The 18,522-nt window shown below is 38.2% G+C and overlaps 1 protein-coding gene across 22 annotated transcripts in view; it reads left to right on the forward strand.

Moving 5' to 3' along the window:
* SGIP1 (SH3GL interacting endocytic adaptor 1) overlaps positions 1-18,522 on the forward strand; it is a 211,608-nt gene that overhangs the window by 127,711 nt on the left and 65,375 nt on the right. For 14 of the 22 annotated variants that reach the window (XM_036874959.1, XM_036874995.1, XM_036875044.1 and 11 more), the window contains 6 exons: positions 3,448-3,459; positions 8,773-8,784; positions 11,964-11,988; positions 12,963-13,014; positions 14,327-14,412; positions 17,418-17,510. In XM_036874959.1, the coding sequence (XP_036730854.1) occupies positions 3,448-3,459; positions 8,773-8,784; positions 11,964-11,988; positions 12,963-13,014; positions 14,327-14,412; positions 17,418-17,510 (280 nt within the window). The remainder of the gene's footprint in view (positions 1-3,447; positions 3,460-8,772; positions 8,785-11,963; positions 11,989-12,962; positions 13,015-14,326; positions 14,413-17,417; positions 17,511-18,522) is intronic. The other 8 variants (XM_036874985.1, XM_036822825.1, XM_036822834.1 and 5 more) reach the window with 2 other exon arrangements.

The raw sequence follows: 18,522 nt of genomic DNA on the forward strand, positions 1-18,522 counted from the left end.
TTCCATAATTAAAAAATCACTCTGATGTTATTAGTTCATTTTATTTATTTATTTTTTTAAAATTATTATTTATTTATTTTTGGCTGTGTTGGGTCTTCGTTTTTCTGTGCGAGGACTTTCTCCAGTTGCAGCAAGCGGGGGCCACTCTTCATCGCGGTGCGCGGGCCTCTCACTATCCCGGCCTCTCTTGTTGCGGAGCATAGGCTCCAGACGCTCAGGCTCAGTAGTTGTGGCTCACAGGCCTAGTTGCTCCGCGGCATGTGGGATCTTCCCAGACCAGGGCTCGAACCCGTGTCCCCTGCATCGGCAGGCAGATTCTCAACCGCTGCGCCACCAGGGAAGCCCTATTAGTTCATTTTAAATCAAGAAATATTTTTGCTTTCCCCAAAGGAGAATTGTTTTGTCATGTTTTATCTTTGGTTGTTTAACATTCTGAAGAAACCCTTAAGCCAAGCGGCCATAGCCTCGGTGTTGATAGCTGCTAACAATTAAAACAGCATATTGAATAAAGATGGTTTAATCATCATCTAGCCTGGAATGGGCAGGAGGGGAGGGCCCTTATCACTTATGTGTTCATGTTTATTCTTCTGATTCTAATTTAATAAAATGCACTTAATTCTAGAAAGAGGCTGAGAAATTTATCTATATAATCAGAGTTTAATTCTAAGATCTGACACCATGCCTAAAAATACAAGCTCACTCTCTGAAAAGTTCATTCCCTGTGACCTGCTATGATAGACAGGCATGACCTATTTAACTCCTTCCATTGGAAAAATCCAAGATGATTTTCCAGGCTCTGTGATCTGCAAGCTATTAGCTCTGTTGTTTCTAAATCCCAGTGCTGATAAGGGCCAGGGGAATTGGGCTGTGCTATGAGCCCACCCCTGCCCAGGCTTTCTGGAGTTAGACAAGCTGGGATCTAGTCCCACTCTCATCCTTTGTAACCACGTGACCTTGGAACGCAACTGAGCTTCCTTTTCCTCACTGGTAAATTAGAAATAATAATGACCAACCTCATAAGGTAAAACAATAATAGTAAATTCTCAGTGAATGTTACCTGTCACTATCATCCATATCTTTTAATCCTCACAACTGTTCTATAAGATAGCAATCATCCCTACTTTACAAACTATGGAACTGAGGAACAGTATGTCTTGCGCAAAAGCAAGCAGAAAATAAGGGGTTAAGCTAATTTGAATATATAAGAACTTTTGCACTTCCTTCCATGACAACTTCTTTGAAGCTATTTGATTTTAACCCCAAAATTCTTTCTGTTTGTAAATCGAGGACCTGGACCTTAATAATTTTCATTTTTCTGTGCTACTTAGCAAGGGCCTGGGTCTGAAAGCAGCACCTAGGATGTGGGCCCTATCTTGATCCTCAGTTATGCTGAAACACTAGTTTTCTTTTTGCTATAGGAGAACATTGAGAGCTGATCACATAGCTCTACACCAATGTTTGTGCAAAGCTGTGCCACTTCCTTGGAGCCTTGGTAACATATATCAGCCCCTGAGGTCACTAATGGCCAGAGAGATCAACAGTTAAATAGGAGCTAAGTGAAACATTTATAGAAGCTGGTGAAGGTACCATTACAACTGGGGCCATATCCCTTGGGCTATATATTATATACAATTCAGCCTTATTTCAGAGAGCAATTCATCTTTCTATATTTTAAAAGACACTGTGCTTCAAACATTTGTATAATGTTTTAATGACCACAAAAATAAAATTCATAAACATGCTTTGAGTGCCTACTGTGTGACTTGCACTCTGTTTGGGGCTAGACAGAGGCCATTCATAGCCATTACTGGGAGTTAATAATCGAATGGAGACATCTAAATAATACAGAACAAAATAAGACTGCAAAAATATATACTAGCCGTATATATCTCTGTTTTCTCTGAGGCTGATAAATGCCAGGGAACAATTTATTCTAATTGGAAAGGCCCTTGGGGAAGGCCCTCATAGAGGAAATATTACTGGCCTTGAAGAATAAGTAAGATGGTAATTGAGAGGGAGGGAAAAGGCATCAAGGCTGAAGAAACAGCTTGAGTAGAAGGCAGGGAAGTGTGAGTGTACTACAAGTTCAGGAGACGAGAAGGAGCGTCTGCAGCTAAGTGTAGGCTTCATACAGACAACAGTGGAAGACGAGGGAGTGAAGGTAAGCTGAAGCCCATCACGAAGGCATTAAATTACAGAATGGAGGTTGCATTCTATTTTCTGAATAATAGGGAGGTTTTTGCAGGGCAGAGTAATACATTGACTCCACTATTTTTGGAAAACATTTCTAGGGATGGTACAAAGGATGGATTTAGGAGATGAAATATGGAGGAGGTTGGTGGAATACTACTGTCAGCAAGCAATGAAGCCCTCATTAAGACAGTTGTGGGGGAAAGAAAAGAGCATTCCCAGGGGCCAGGGACCACTCACCAGGAAAATAATTTGTCATTGCCCAATGCGGGGTAGAGACAAATGAAGGATGGGATGGAAAAACTGATGGTTCTAGCCAGAGTATCTTGGGAGAAGATACTAGGTACCAGGTTCCCTGACAAGATTAGAATTTGGGGAAAATCTCACATTTTAGTTTCATGCTTGGCTGCAATGCATTCATGGAATTTTCCCGCTCCTTTCAATATTACAAAGCATAATTCTCTATTTTGAAAGTACAAAACTATTTGATAAAAGTAAACCATTCAAAAGAGAGCTTAGAATGTGCTCAAATGGAGGCCACACCTATGTCCTCTATCGCTTGAACTTGGACAGGAGGCAAAACTACCTCAACCCGTCTTAGGTTTTCAGCTGGGACTCTTCAGCAAAAAGACAGAATTAACAAGAGGAAAACGAACATAAGTTTATTAACATGTCTATTTCTTGTATACCTGGCAAACACTCAGGAAAAATGAGTAACTCAAAGAGGTGGCCTCAGAATTCAGGATTAAATACCATCTTAACAGGGAAAAGGGAGAGGGTTGGAGGCTTCTTAGGGGAGAGTAATTTAGGGAAGATGAATGGACCCTTGGAAGCATAGATGAGAAATATGATAGTTTGTGACAGAGTTTGTCTGGATATGGTGTCGATTTCTGGTCTCGGCTCCTATGATGAGTCAGTCCTTCCTGGTTGGTGAAACCCTTATGACAATTGAGTTCCTTTTGGAAGATTTATCTTTAGGCAGATTAGGGTTGTTCAGAGAAAGCCTCTCCTGATTTTGCTGTTTTCAAGTGCCTACAGCTCAAAACAATCAATATGGCCAAGCGGCATGTTTTGGGGTGGTATAAAGCCGGCAGCCTGGGTATGACTATATCAGACATCCACAGGAAGCATTTATAAAAGCCATGCCTTAGCTGCTTTAAGTAAGGTTATTCTGAGCCTTAAGTGGTATCTTCTTGAATATACATTTCACCTCTTTCATTTTCTCTTTATTTTTCCTCCTCATGCCTACGCTTTTAGAGGAAAAGTCCGGTAAGAAACAACAAATCCTTTCTACATCTTGGCCAAACGTTGTTTATTCTGTTCATTTTCATCATCTGCATATCTAATGACTGACTGTGTTTAACACCTAAACAAGATTCTGAATTTTAAAAACAAACCTTTGTGAACCAGGACACAGTCTAATTATGCCCCACGGGGATAAAAGGAAGCTGGTTGCTAAGTGATTTTCCAAACCTGTTATTAAGGGCCACAGGGTAAATTTGTAAAGATTCACCTCTGCCTCAATCACAGGCATATGTTCAAATATTTTAGTATTAAGTTTCATTTATTGTAGCTTTCACTTGGGTTAGTCAAGCTACATATATTTACCATGAGCTAGGCAAACATTTTTTTGTTAATTTTTTGTTGTTGTTGTTGTTAAATTTTTTTTTGAATGTACAACATGATAGCATCCTGAGTGATGCTTGTGAAGCTGGCCTAGGAAAGGGAAGTTGTCTTGTTTTCTTCTTTTTTTTTTTTCAATTAATCTGAAAAATTATCCCCTTCTGGAGTTGTCAGAGACAGAAAAAGAAGATCTTTATAAAGTGCAAATCACCTCTTACATGGTCCTTTTTACCACCAGGGTGATTTTCAGTGGCAGTACAGATCTGTTAGGATGTACCTACATCTTTTTTTTCTTTTTTTTTTAAGAGCAACTGTGAAACAGATCTACAAAAAAAAAAAAAAAAAAAAAAAAAAAAATGCACTGTTCTTGTCTCAGCTGCCTAGTTTATGGGAACATGTTCCCAGGATGCTGATGCATGGCTGACACACGTGACCTCTCCGGTGGAAAATATGAAAATATTGTGTTTCCATGTTAACACACACCGAGAAGTAGTTGGTTGTCTGTTGACCTCACCTAAGTGGATGCTGTAATAATTGCTAAACCTCCCATCCTGCCCATTGACCCAAGCCTGGCTGTCTCTGTACCACATGCAGGAAATGTACTGGTAGCAATTCCATGTGATTTGAGGAAGGAAGAACAGAAGACACAGGAAGAACAAAAGACAGAATCAAAATATTACAATTTGTCAAAACATGGACCCAATGACGTTGCTTCCAAAAATAAAATTAGTACAGTTATAATTATTATTATTATTAAATTGAATGGCCCACTTCTGTGTAACTGCGAATCAACTCTGTGTCACATGCTATGTGACATACATATCGTTGGTGCGCTTCAGCAACCTTTCTTCGTATTGCCAGCTATAAATTGGTACTTTCCATCTACCTCTACAAGAATTAAATTATGAGCCACTGCAGCTGCTGACCTTCAACACTCCCTGAAAGGAGTTCAGAGTGGAGATCAGGAATGAGGCAATCTGTGCTCTGGGAAAAACTGGCAGAACTTCAGATGGTTAGATATTTTCAGGAGAAGATTTTTTGAGCCCAATTGTTGCATCTCTTCGTATCTAGAAAAGCACTAAAATCCTTCATGGTGATGTCTGCTCCTCATGACTAGCAGCATCCTTCTGCAAAGAAATATGTGCTTGATTGCATGTACTCCCCCTTCACCAAAATCACATGTGTACTGACCTGCCCCCTACCTCTTTGGAGCAGTTTCTCAGAGCTTTCTGAAATGCTGTCTCCCGAGCTATAGTCCTCACTTTGCCCCAAATAAAACTTAACTCACAACTCTCACATTGTGCATTTTTTCTCAGTCAACAGTATTTTGCCAATTTCATTTATTCTCTTTGACCCTGAATCTTTCTCTGAATTATCCAGATTTGGCCACTTCAAATATTGACAGGACTAAGTAGTCTGAAATGTATCCGCGGTGCTTTAAAAACTCTTTGTTCCTCATTGGTTTTCCTCCTGCTGTTCTTACAGCAATTTCGACTACAAGCACTCCTTTGCATTGTCAGCTGTGCCTTTAAGGATGAGTCCTTCTCCTGCTCCCCCCCGCCTCGTTTTTCTTTGGCAATGCCCATGTTGTTGATGTTCAAACCAGTCAACTTTTAGTGATATCTTGGTTAGTAATAGGCTCTTTGTGTCTCTTCCTAAATGGAATTTCAGAAGATCATCTCTACCAAGTCCTACTGGATCTGGCAGGCATTCACAGTCATCTGACTTGTAACAGATATGGGAACAAATTTAAATATAGACACACACAACAGTTGGCGGGGGTGGGGACATCAAATAGGTGCTTGCCAGATGATAGATTATCTTCACCCTGAAGCATTTGAAAGCAAATAAGAAACTGGTTAGGACCATAATAATAAACATAATCATCATATATTCTAATTCTTTCCTAGAAAATTCACTACCATGAATGACTGAATTTGCTATGACTAGACTGTATAAAAATAATATTTGTTTGGTGCTTTGTGGCTTTACACGTATTTTCCTCTGTTTCCCTATAGCACTGAATTTTAGCAAATGAGGATGTTGTAAAGCTTCAAAACCTGAGGTTGGTTATTTAGTGATTTTGACAAGCCAGACAGATTGTGTTTGGTTACTTCTTTTTATAAATATCTTAAAACACTCACCCGCATTGGCAAAGACTAAGTTAGTCTACTTAGCTGAATTTAAATTAATCCTTTTGTGCAGAAAAATAACAAAACAAAGCTGGTGTGGGGTAAGGACACTGTGGGTGCTGTGAGGACATTTACTGAAGTATTTTCTTTTAGGAAGGCATATTCATATAGCCAAGTATATAAATTTTAGAAATGCAAAATGTTCTGACCAAAGATCTTCATTCTAGTGACCAAATCATAACTTAGTAATGTATACCCACTTTGAAAATAGCCTCAAAATACAAACTAAGACTTATCTCTAAGTTGAACATCAAAATAAAAGTAGAGGGGAAAATAAAATGTTTTTCAATACCTTCTCCAGAATGCGTCAGAAGGTCAAGAGAAGTCAAGGAATTGAGCAATTAATGTTTAATTAGGAACACAAGAAATTTGTTCAGAAAACAAATAGACCAATTGCAAAGTCCCTGTTTGAGTAATCAGGTGAAATTATAATAACAGTAGATTTTTAAAAACTTGCTGAGAGCTTATTATGTGTGATACAAATGTCTGCAATCAGAGACAAATCGGCCACCTGCAGATTCTGAACAAATGAAGAGATGTTTTGTTTGGTCGTGCAGTTAAAAACAATTTTAACGCCATTTAAAAACCAGAATCTTTGAAGTTAGAAAAAAAAATCAAGATATGCGTCTTCTCTGACAACTCTGAAGATCTGGCAGCATTAGGCCCATATTTTTGTGCTGCAAGCACAGTGCCCCTGAGTTGTGGCCATTTCACCAAAGCTTTGTGAAACTCTCATTCCCTCGCGCACAGCACCCCTGCTCCTTGCCCTGCAAGCTTTTGAGTTTGTGATTTAACATGGAGAGTGTGCAGCTTACAGAATATATCAAGATCAGATACTGAATGTTTCCTTCCGCCTTTGAAGCAAATTCTATACATTGGTAGAACAAAGATCGAATGCTAAAGGCCTCAAAGTTCCTGGGAAATGACAGGAGAAAGAGTAAAGTAAAACTTTTAAAAGGAAAGCCTCTCCCCTCCTGGCGGATAATGATTTTGCTGTCCGTGTTCAGCAGAACCTACAACTGCTTTATGCTCCTTAATGGTGATAATTAGTGTATAGAAAGCCCTTCAATTTGACTTCTGGAATTCCTTTTATTTTGCAGGTTTCAGGTCACTTTTAATTATGGACCTTGAGGTTTTCTGGGTCGACCTTTCCATAGCTTTTAGCTGGGTCTTCTGTGACTACATGAATTTCAACAGATGTTCCTTGATGTTCCTTTTTTTCATGTTATCTTTTACTAGAAAAAATACAGACAGGAACTACTGATTAAAATATATAGGTTTTTAATTCACTGGACTTAATTTGGGTGAACTTATATAATTGAAATTATTTTGAACAGTGTTGTTCTCTATAATCTTAATAAAGCTTATTGAATTTAAGGTTCTGCCTCTATATGGTTGCAATACACATTTTATTTTGCATTATTTCTCATAAACATCTTGGGGGAAATTGTGTCACTTTTAATCCCCTCTTTGCTGTATTTTATGCTGCTTTTAAGAAGGAAATGTTTGACATGAAATTAAAGCTAAAATCATAAATGCCCACATCTTTAGTGAAGAACTTTAGCCTGGTCATTAAAGAATTATAAAGTCTAAATCTTTATATAAAAGAGTGCTTGGATTTCTCTCAAAACACAGTATGAATTCGTCAGTAAAAGAATGTAAGCCCAGAAATACATATTAATGTGTCCTTTTTTCTAATTTCATTTAAATTGCATCCATGCATATAGACAGATGTATAAGAAAGATGGGATCAGTATGGAACAGAACTGGAAAAATATGGCAAATAATAAAATCTAAAATATTACAAGTAAAATCGACTGGAGTAGGTATAAAAGACTATAGGTTTTTATTTCTTGTCTATGTTATGGAGAGTAGAATCATCTTTTTCATTTAAGCAACCTTCTAGATACTTTTGTGTTTGTGCTTCTTGCTTGGATTTTGGAATTTGGCCGGTACTGGGTCCCAGGTAGCCTCTGGTGAATTCACGGGCTAGCCCATATCCTGAAAGTGAAACTGAGCAACAGCTCTTCCCCTGCTCACATCACAGTCACTCTTGTTACTACAGAAAAATCCGAAAGAGGGAGAGCAACCAGAGATTGCTGGGGTAAATTGATAGCAGCCATGATCAAGGTTTGTGGAGTGAAAGAAAAAAGTCGTAGGTCAGCATGTTGTGTTTTTCCAGGCATCATCTGGTCCACCAGTGTTTTATTGGTGCTGGACAGTTTTCATCATTCCCACCTGTGCTTGTCAGGATATCCTCATCTTCCCCACCACATTCTACCCGTTGGCAGAGGCTGCCCAAATCACACCAGGCCAAGAACATATACTGTGGGAAATGCATCATGTCTATGATGTTTGCTAACACCCTTTTGTGTGGGGAACCAGTTTTCTCTGTACTACCCAGTCTCTAAAACTCCCCTCCTCAAACAATATGAAGAAAAACTCCATGTGACAAGACATTTAAATCTATCAGTAAAGTTTTCTTGTATGTTTCTGCTTTGTCTGTATGTACACATAACTGAAACTAGTACATCCCCATTAGCAAATCTATATTATGCAATGGATAGATTCTCCTTAAGGTTCTCCAAAACCTCATTATGGTTTAAATAAGCCACAAACACAATGACTGCCTGTCTTCCTTTGGCCTGATTACCTGGAGTGTGTGTTTAGTTGGCTGTTTATGAAATCTTCTATTACCCAAGCCTGTTGACTGATCCATCATTCTCTGACTAGGTGTCTGTTCTCTCTTCCTTTTTGCTGATCACAGAGGCGCAGCCCGGTAAGAATCCTCAACATTTTTACCTTAAACATGTATAGAGATAATTCTTGCCTAGGCAAGGTGGCCAGGTTGTCTTCTTGTTAAATTTATGATAACCCAGTATGAACAAGGCAGATGAATTAGATTTAGTGGCTGAAAGTCTCTCATCTTATACGTGTCAAGAGCATGTTTTAGGATCATCAGAGCACTTTTCCATAGCAAATTAAACTAATACATAGGTACCCCAACTCCTAGTGCTAAATGTAAAAAACGTGGTGTGTGTGTGTGTGTGTGTGTGTGTGTACAAGGGCTGGAGATTGTCCAGAAATCACCATAGAAATTTATAGCAAGGTGATAATAAAGAATAAGAAAACTGTAAGGCAAGTAAGGAAAGAATTTGTAAACCACGTTGTTTTTAAGCCTGAATTTAATATAAGTAAGTCCCTGGACCATAGCTCAAATTGTTCAGTATACTGATATACAGTCATACACCATTATGATTTCTGTCTTGGGAGGAAGAGACATACTTTCAAGTCAATCTTTCTAGGCTGTCACATATATATTTCCTCACTGAAGGCAAATCAGTATTAGTTTGCACTGTTCAAAGTAAATCTGTCATTTTCCTCAGGTTGAGAGTGTGATAAATTTGAGGCAACAAGAAGAGACTTTGCTATGTTTGAAATGACAGTCTACCTGCCCAGTCAGTCCCTTGAGAGAGGAAATGGAAGTGAAACAATGCTGTCAGAAAGTAGGCCTATGCCAATTTGATCAGTCAATTACTACTTGAGACAAATACTCTGCGCCAGCTGACAAACTGTGGTTCTCTGTTTAAACCACGTAGTTGATGATCAAAGATAACACCTACAGGGCATATGTGGCTGATTCCAATCCAGCAGTGGGGTCACAGCTCAGATTATGACAAGTTACTCCTTTTTTTAAAAAAAGAAAAAGAGTGAATTAACTAAGGCAAAATGCAGGAAGTCTATTCACAGTCTACCTATAAAGACAGTCCTTGAAAGGAGGAAAATGTGGTCACTTGGGGAGGAAAAGGTTTCAGGATTCAATAGGCTTTTTTCCTGAATGTGCTTTATGTGGTCGACATCACCTTAACCTTGTTCTAGAGTTGTCCTGTTTCGACAGCAAGGCCATCAAAGATCTGTATGCCGGAGGATCATGGGACAATGGGACTTTCTTTTCTGTTGCTAATGGTTTCCTGCTTATTGTTTGAACATCTGTTCCTTTCTAAATTGATATGATTTTATTCTTTCTAATTTCTAAACAACAGTTTTCTTGCATATTTCTGCCATGTCTTGCTTCCTCTTCACTGATGATTGTTCATTCATACGGAATATTTAATAAAATATTACAGAGGCTTCTTGTCTAGTGCCTCTCAACAATAAACATCTATCAAATGAATTGATACACCGGGAAATGATGAATACCAATGAACACCAAAGAAGCTTTGTATCTTTCTTGGTTTCATGAATATTACATTATAAATAAAGGGGTAAGACAGAGACCAAAAGGTCTTCAGTACAGCTTCTGGGGTCCCCTAACTCCTGAATTTCAGGTCTCACTATACTAGGTAGGTCCTATTCCCTCAGTGTCAACCTCGTGATTGACTACTTGGACCTAAAGCCTCCACCTGACCTTTTCCTTCAGACTTTATTAATAAAAATCTGGCAATCTGAGGCTCTCCAACCTAGAAAAACATTTTAACTCCATTTGAACAATTTGTTCTCTTATTATTTTGTCTACAGAGTCTTATTTTCCAAAATCCAACCCACATCAAAACTCCTATAATGACCATAACTGATTTAAATGATCATATTTGTTTTAAATATTTATTAATTTAAATGAACATGTTAACTTAAACATACTGATTTAAAGTGTTGATCTATTAAAATAAATAAAATATTTATTAAAAAGTTTTTACTAATAATGTATTAATAATAATCTCTATATAACACATACATGCAAGTCACTAAAAAACATCTAGTGGATCCTTATTCAGTCTGAAACTGCTCCTCTATTGTAAATGAGTTCAAAATGAGACAAAATTCTGATAAATCCTTAGGAAAGAGGGAAAGAACCTTCTTATAGGTCTGTTACAGAGGTTTTACATCTTGTCCTGAGTTGTTTATGTTATCATTTGAGAGAAGAAAACATCGGTGACCACCATGTTGAGTCTTCACCAAAGTAGAAAAGTAGAAAAAACTGTGTTTGGTTACCACCCACCAAACTCATAGTCATAGCCTTTTGAAAACTTTCTTATACTTCCACTTCCCCAACCTGAACTCTGCCCCTGTCATTCTCCTAAGGAGGCCCTGCCAAGCCATGTCCCATCTTATGAGGCCACGCTTCTAGTGGTCTGCTTTTCTGGAAGCATCACATGCTAAGGACCTTTCACAGCAGTTTTGAATCAAAACTTGAATCAATCCTCTGTTATCAAAATAATTTTCTCCTAGGGCCTTATAAATCTGAAAATGACCTTCTCAGATTATTCCTGCCAGGGAAATTGTCATTCCCATAGAATCACAGTGCCTTGAGCTAAAGGAATGATGCCCAATTGATACCCAACTGATAGGTTGTTGCCCCCATGGCAGGCAAGTGAAAGAAATTGGGGTAGGGAGGGCGGGTGGGAAAGAATGGAATTCTCTGGTTCCCTGAATAGAACAGCCCACTCAGTGGTAATGCCTTCAAGTTTTCCTTCTTTTTAACATTTTCCACGTGTATCTTTAAAAATTGCATTCGTAAACTAATGACTGTTTCTACAAGCAACTTATGGACCCCATCTGATAAGAGCAGAGAGTACTTCTCATACAGTCTGTAATTTTTAAACATCAAACATAAGTTAAACATGGATTTACTTTCTTGGCTGCTAGATTTCAAGGTTTTTTTTTTTAATAGACTATTCAATATTTGCTTTAATTTACCAAATCTACCCAGGTAAGGGTTTTTTTCTGGTTTGGAAGACTTATTATTTACTCTCTTTCCTCTCTGTAATCTTTGAGTAAAATGAAAAATTGATTTATATGTGTGTGTCTACAATTTCCAACTTGAATGCAATTCTGAGAAAAAATTCATTTTTCCCCAACTGCATTTCTTTGAGTTCAGTTTAATTGCAATGACAGAAATATACATATTGTACATAACATATATGTGGTCTTAAACCTTATAGTGTCTATTTCTAATTCTAGGGTGCAATTAAAAGGAACTTATCCAGTAAGTATATCTTAGCTACCAGAAATAGAGTACGATTTAAAAGAAGGAACAGTTCCTTGGATCTTGGAGCATATATACATTTGACTTATACACTCTTGGGCTTGATTTTTAAGGCTTACAAATGTCTTACTCTTACAGCAAAGAAATCTTGTAATGATAAAAGAAATCTTGTAATGATAAAAGGGCTCAGTGGGTTCTGAATGACTAATGTTTAGATCCTGAAAGTGAATATGTTTTTGGGTAAACATTGCTATTTTCTTCCTATATTTGTCAACTCTTACTGTATCATTTGACTTTAGAAATGAATTTAATCAAGTGTGTGTTTGCTGATTGGGGTAGGGAGAGGAGGAGGGCTGAAGGAACTGAAGGTAGATGCAACTTACCCATTTTTGTGATATTTGATGTGAAAATCTTAGTAAACCAAAGCGATATGAAATAGGTTATAATATACATGTGGCATGATTTTCTTCTGCTGCAAACAGCACATTCTAGGAAATTTTAAATGAATGGTTCCTAGTTAAAGGTATAACATTTTCTTGGCATTTCAAGAAAAGAACAGGCAGAGAATGCTGGATTCATGCACTATGTACATATGGCCTGGCTTAGTATTCTCTTATGGTAATTGAGAAGCAGAACTGATCAAGGCAGCAGGCATTCAAAGAATGGTGTGCTATTCCACTAAGCTCTACAGTGTACAGTGTACACATCTTCCATTTGCTGGCTTATCATGGTAATTCCCTGGTTAATTAGTTTTATAAATGCCGAAGAAAATGCTACTACATATGCCTAATATATGGCTGTTGCATTGCCAGGGGAGAGGGTTTGTTTTCTGGGTTTGTTTTGCAAAGTTTTCACATGGAGTTGCTTATTGATGGGACTTAAATCTCTAAGTGTTTCCAAACATAGCTCATAAGACATAAAAGAAAGAAAATGGTAAAAATATGCCTAAAAATTCCCTTTGTCCTGTGCATCAGGTGAAGAAGTAGCGAGACCCAGGCGTTCCACACCAACTCCAGAACTCATAAGGTGAGCATGAAAAACACTAGTTGTGTTTTATGCACTGTTAACAATGAAACAAATCTCCTTTGGGCTAAAGTCTCAGCATCTAATAACAAAGGGCCTGCCCATATGTGTACGTCACAGCAGTTTCAAATATGTTATCATTTCTCCTATGTGCAGCCTGAGGGAGACCTTTAGGAAAGTACTCTGTAGTCATCTAAAGTAACATCTATCAGAATATGGAGCCCCTCACTAATGAGAGGGTTAAAGGTCTACGTGAAGGCGTCATTTGGTGTCTGGAATGCTGACCTGAAATATGATTATATTGCCTTACAAAGAGTAGACTGTTTAGCTGGCTACAGTTTTGTGATACATTCTACCTGCCACACACCAAAGGAATCTTCTATTTTGTTTTTTGTTTTTGGCAAAGCATTGTGTTTTACACTGTGTAATCCTTGGGATAAGTAAGTATTGTGCACATAAGCAGTGTTTCCCCCAAAGACTCCTATTTCTATCTAAAGGCTGGATCCTTTTAACTTTCCCTCCTTCTCTAACCCCTCCCCTCTCCTCTTCACCTCTTATCCCCCAACACACACAGAACTTATCAGGAGCAATGAAGGGAATCAGGTCTGGGGAAGAAATGGAGATAATTATGCAGCTTTTCTTTAATAATCAGTTTAAGTAATAATTAGTAGAAAGGATGAGCGTCTAACTTACTACCCGTCTTTCCCCCCTGATTTCTCAATGCTCTTCTTTTTCTAATGTGCAGTATTAAAGTATTAGGAAGTTATAATTAGTCAACTGTGTGGGGTGGTCGGGGGAGGATGGAAGTTAGAGGCTGGTAGACTCAGTTTCTTATTCAAACACAAACTTCCTGGTGCCTTGTTTTTTAACTTCCCTGTGCCTGACTTTCACTAATCATAAACCCACATTAACTACAACACAGAGATGCAGTGAAGACAGATATAAATGGTTTTTGAGATCTTAAGAGAAGAAGGTGCTTTGCAATAAACTGTTATCTTTAGTAATCTCTTCTAGGTATAGAGACTCAGATGCTCTGAAAGAGTTTCTCTCTTCATCTTATTTCTGTTGGACCAGCCCCTTGGTCCCCCATTGAGAATGAGGCATCTTACCTCCTACTGATCCTTTTGTCCATATACATTTGACCTCTTCATAAATATACTTTTTAGCCCCTCGGGAGCTTGAGTACATACATATGTATGTACATAAGTGCACACACATACATCGGCCTTACTGTGGAAAATATTTGAAAGCTTTATATCTTTCTTAACATTAATACTTCCTTTCTCTATGTTTTGCTGTGATGTGTGTGATTCAGCAGAAAACCTCCAGATGACACCATGGCACTTGCTCCCCTCTTTGGCCCACCATTAGAATCAGCTTTTGATGAACAGAAGACAGAAGGTAGGAAAAACTCTGTATATCTATAGGTTTGTTTTTCCTTTCAATAAAGTATAACTTACCTAGAGTAAATGTGTTTTGAGGCATGTTTTTAATGTATATCACCAGATCTTCATGTGAGAGAATAGTTCTGATCTAGGTGTGCTCTCAGCATGGGAATTTAGTTAGCAGACCTCTAGTATTTCAGGATTTGAAACTTTACTTCCAGAAGTAGCTAAGAGCTAACAAGTTCACTCTTCAGAAGAGGTCAATAAGAATTACTGCAAATCTCTACAACTCACTGGATGGGGAACAAGTGTTCTATTAGCCAAACAGCCATTATTATGGAGCCAGACCTTCAAATTCCGCATCATAGGCACTGTCATGGTGATATAGCCTCTTTGACCACATTTTCTCTCTTGTCCGCCTCATCAGTGGAGGTGTCAATTGGATTGCTCACACAATAGACCCTGTTCGCAAGTTCAAGACCCAGGAATGACCTTAAATCATTTTGCAAATTAGAAATAAAATGTTATGGGAGAAATATCATTTCGGTTGTTATTGTTGGGTTTACCTATTAAATATTTACTCCTAGAATTAAATATTTTAACTTTTAAACATTAACCATTTTTGGATGGCTGTGAGTAATGTATACCTTGCTGACATAAAAGAAACTCTTTATGAAAGGGATCTAATCTATTCCTAAAATGTATTTATGTCCAATGCATGGATCTCCAGCAGCTATATATTTGATAATATGGGATGTTTTTACAGAAATCATTTGATTTAAGACCACTATGATTATGTACAATCAAAGATGATTTTTCTAAGACCAGTTGGTGAAGGAAATTAGATTTAAGTGTTAAGGACAACAAGACTTGAAAGCATAGTGAGTAGGCTAAGATACAGTGACAAAGAGACTCCAAAGTACAGTGAATTAAACAAGATAGAATTTTATTTCTGTTTCATGTAAACGGCCTCGAAGTACGCAATGTAGGACTGGTTGGGCGGCTCTTCTATCCTCAGCATGTGGCCTTCATCTCTGGGTGCAAGGGGGCTGCTCCAGCTCTCACCATCAGAAGAAAGGGGGGCAGGGGAGGACCCATGGAACTCACTGCCAGTTCTTGTAAGAGCAAAACCCGGAAGAGACACACATCACTTCCAACCAGAGCCCATCAGAAAGAATTTAGTGCCATATGGCCTGCTTAACTTTAACTGTAGAAGAAATGGAGAATGGCTCCTGGGAGACAACTAGCAGCCGGCCACAGCTGAATATTTTTCAATAATGTAGTTAGCAAAGTGTATAAAGAACATCCCTAAATACTCCTTCAGTGATTTAAATGTCTACAACTTAGAATCCACAAATAAAGGTGGCCCTGCGGTGAGGTTCTCAGTTATCTTATTAACCGATCTGTGATCAGTCTCACTTTTAATGGCATAAAGACATGTGTAGTGACTGAAGGTGGGGTTTGATTTGTTGCATTTGAATCTACCTATTAAAAAATCCCATAACATTATATAAACCTGATAAACAAAATAGAAAACAGTTCTTAAAAATCAAAGTGGTGTCCCACACTGAATCTATGAGAAACCAAATGCTACGTCACATCTTTGGAGAATGTGTGCTTTCATGTTAGAACAAAACAGAGCTAAGACCATCATTGAGGTTTGTGGTGGAGATGAGATACACACCTGAACTTGTCAATGAGCCTGGCTTGATTGTTCTTTAGGTGGTTTCAGCCCCTGAAATTCTGTAAAGTTCCAACAGTTGCACCCAGCATACTAGCTCTTCCAATATCTGCACCTACTTTTCTTCTCTACTCACTCTTACTTTTTTTATTGATTCTTCTATCACTAGTTTACAAGGCCTGAGAGGAAAGTGGATATTTTTGGAGATAGGTATGCACGCCTGGGATCAGATCTTAGCTCTGCTACTTTCACCATGTATGTCATTGAGCAAGTTGTTTAATCACTGTAATCTTCGGTTTCCTCAATATCAACCACATGGTGGTGTGGTGAGGACTAAAATATATCATAATAGCTACTGGCCTTGTGATAAGTGTTTTACATGTATTTTATATACATTATATTTATATACATTACCTCCTTTAATCCTTTTAGTAACTCTTTGAGATTGCTCTTATTATCTCTACACTGAAGGAAGGGAAGTTCAGAGGTTACACGAATTGCCCAAGGTCCTAGAGTAAGCATAGAGGCTGGATTCAAATCCACATCCAACTGACCTCCCAGCCTGTTTTACAACCTAATGAATTACAAGCAGTACTTACACAGACCCTGGCACATGATAGGTGCTGAGAAGAGCTAGTTCATTACATTGTTACCATAGCAACAACCAAAAAAAAAAAAATAGAAGAAATATTAGATTCAGTGCCCTTAGGCCTAATACCTAATTGCCCTGATTTTCTTTAGATGCCTAAGGACTTATTTATTTTTCTGGTTCTCTTAATATGTTCACCAAACATTTTTTGAATAATTTAATTTCTCTTTATGATACTGTAAAAGGATTGTTTAAAGACCCCGTAAGATCCTTTAAAGGTGGGAACCACTGTACAGAGTTTAGGCATCTTCATTCTTGAAGCCTATTCATAGCAAACTTTAAATAAACCAACTTAAAACAAATGTCCATGGGAGTAATGCCTGGATTTTCAAGTGGGTGCCAGAAAGGAGCCAGTACATGTATTGACATTTAGAATGTCCTTAAGTGACCAACCAGGAAAGAATGCAGACGCTCTGTTTTGCAAGTTTTTATTTAGCTATGTGTGCACACACAGACGCCCCCTGCGCACATGTGTGCGTGCGCGCACACACACACACACACGCTCTGCTCCTATGTCCATTCTCTGCTTGAAAAGAATGAGGAACAACACATCTCTAAATTAATTTGCTAGGACTGAGGGAAGACAGAAATAATTTTGTGAAACTCAACTTTAAATTGAAATTTTAAGTTCTAAACTCAGGACGTTTCTTTTTTGAACTCACCCTGGGAAATTTTCTTTTTATGTTTCCAGTTCTTTTAGATCAGCCTGAGATATGGGGTCCAGGCCAACCAATTAATCCAAGCACGGAGTCGCCAAAGTTAACAAGGCCTTTTCCCACTGGAAGTAAGTTATGTGTCTGCTCTGTCTGGAAAAATAAGTGACTCATTTTACTGTCTGCCTGCATAGTGAAATGAGGCAACCCTTACAAAGTCTACATAAGCCACATGCGGACTGTTTAACATTAAGAAGAGATGTTATTCTGATAAGCTTTAGAGTTAAAGGGACCTAGGACAGTTGGTTGAGACAGGACTAATATAATAAATAAAGTAGAATAAGTAACTTGGAATCATAGCTTCTTCTGACGTCCCACAGGCTCATTCATTCATTCAATAGGTTTATGTAGGAGTGATAAGCAAGTGAATTAAAGACCCTGCTATGCTCCAGGCATGGGCTAGCACACAACACAGAGCTAAGCAAATCAGAAAAGGTCTCTGCTAGTCCTACAGAACAACTGAGGCTGCAGAGAATAGAGAGGACACATTGAGAGGAAAGAGTGATAATTGGAGAACAAGAGAAATGATGCCGTATGGTAGAGAGAAACTGAGACAGGAGATCAGGGCAAATTCATCTCAAAGCAAAGAGAGCCATCATCTCCACTTATTCCAGAATGCCCCCAACCCCTACTCCAGGTGGCTGGGGAAAGAAGTCCTGAAGAAAAAAGTGAACTCATCAAATCTACCAAATATAGCAGTGAGAGGAAAACATACATTTAAAGAAAGAATAAGAAAACAGAGTACCTGTTGAAATTCTTAACTTTGCCCACAAAGCGACAAGCCCAGTTCAGAAGGATGAGTCTCTGGGTTGGGGCTATAATACAATACTTTTTCTATCTCATGGATTTTTTTTAGCTATAATTTCATCAAAGGAATCTGTTCATTCTTCCTTGATCCAAATCATTTTGCTTCAGTCTTTCAAAAATATACCCAAATGTAAGACATATAACTTGGAGAAATCTTTCCAGACTCCATCCAAGCCATAGTATCTTGACTCTATTAAAAACCCCTCACCTGAGCCCCTACCCAAGCTGTTCTCATTGTCCTTGACCATACTCTGGATAGTAATTGCCTGTGACCAT

The sequence above is a fragment of the Balaenoptera musculus genome, chromosome 1 (genome assembly GCF_009873245.2).
Source record: "Balaenoptera musculus isolate JJ_BM4_2016_0621 chromosome 1, mBalMus1.pri.v3, whole genome shotgun sequence".
Taxonomy (NCBI): Eukaryota; Metazoa; Chordata; class Mammalia; order Artiodactyla; family Balaenopteridae; genus Balaenoptera; species Balaenoptera musculus.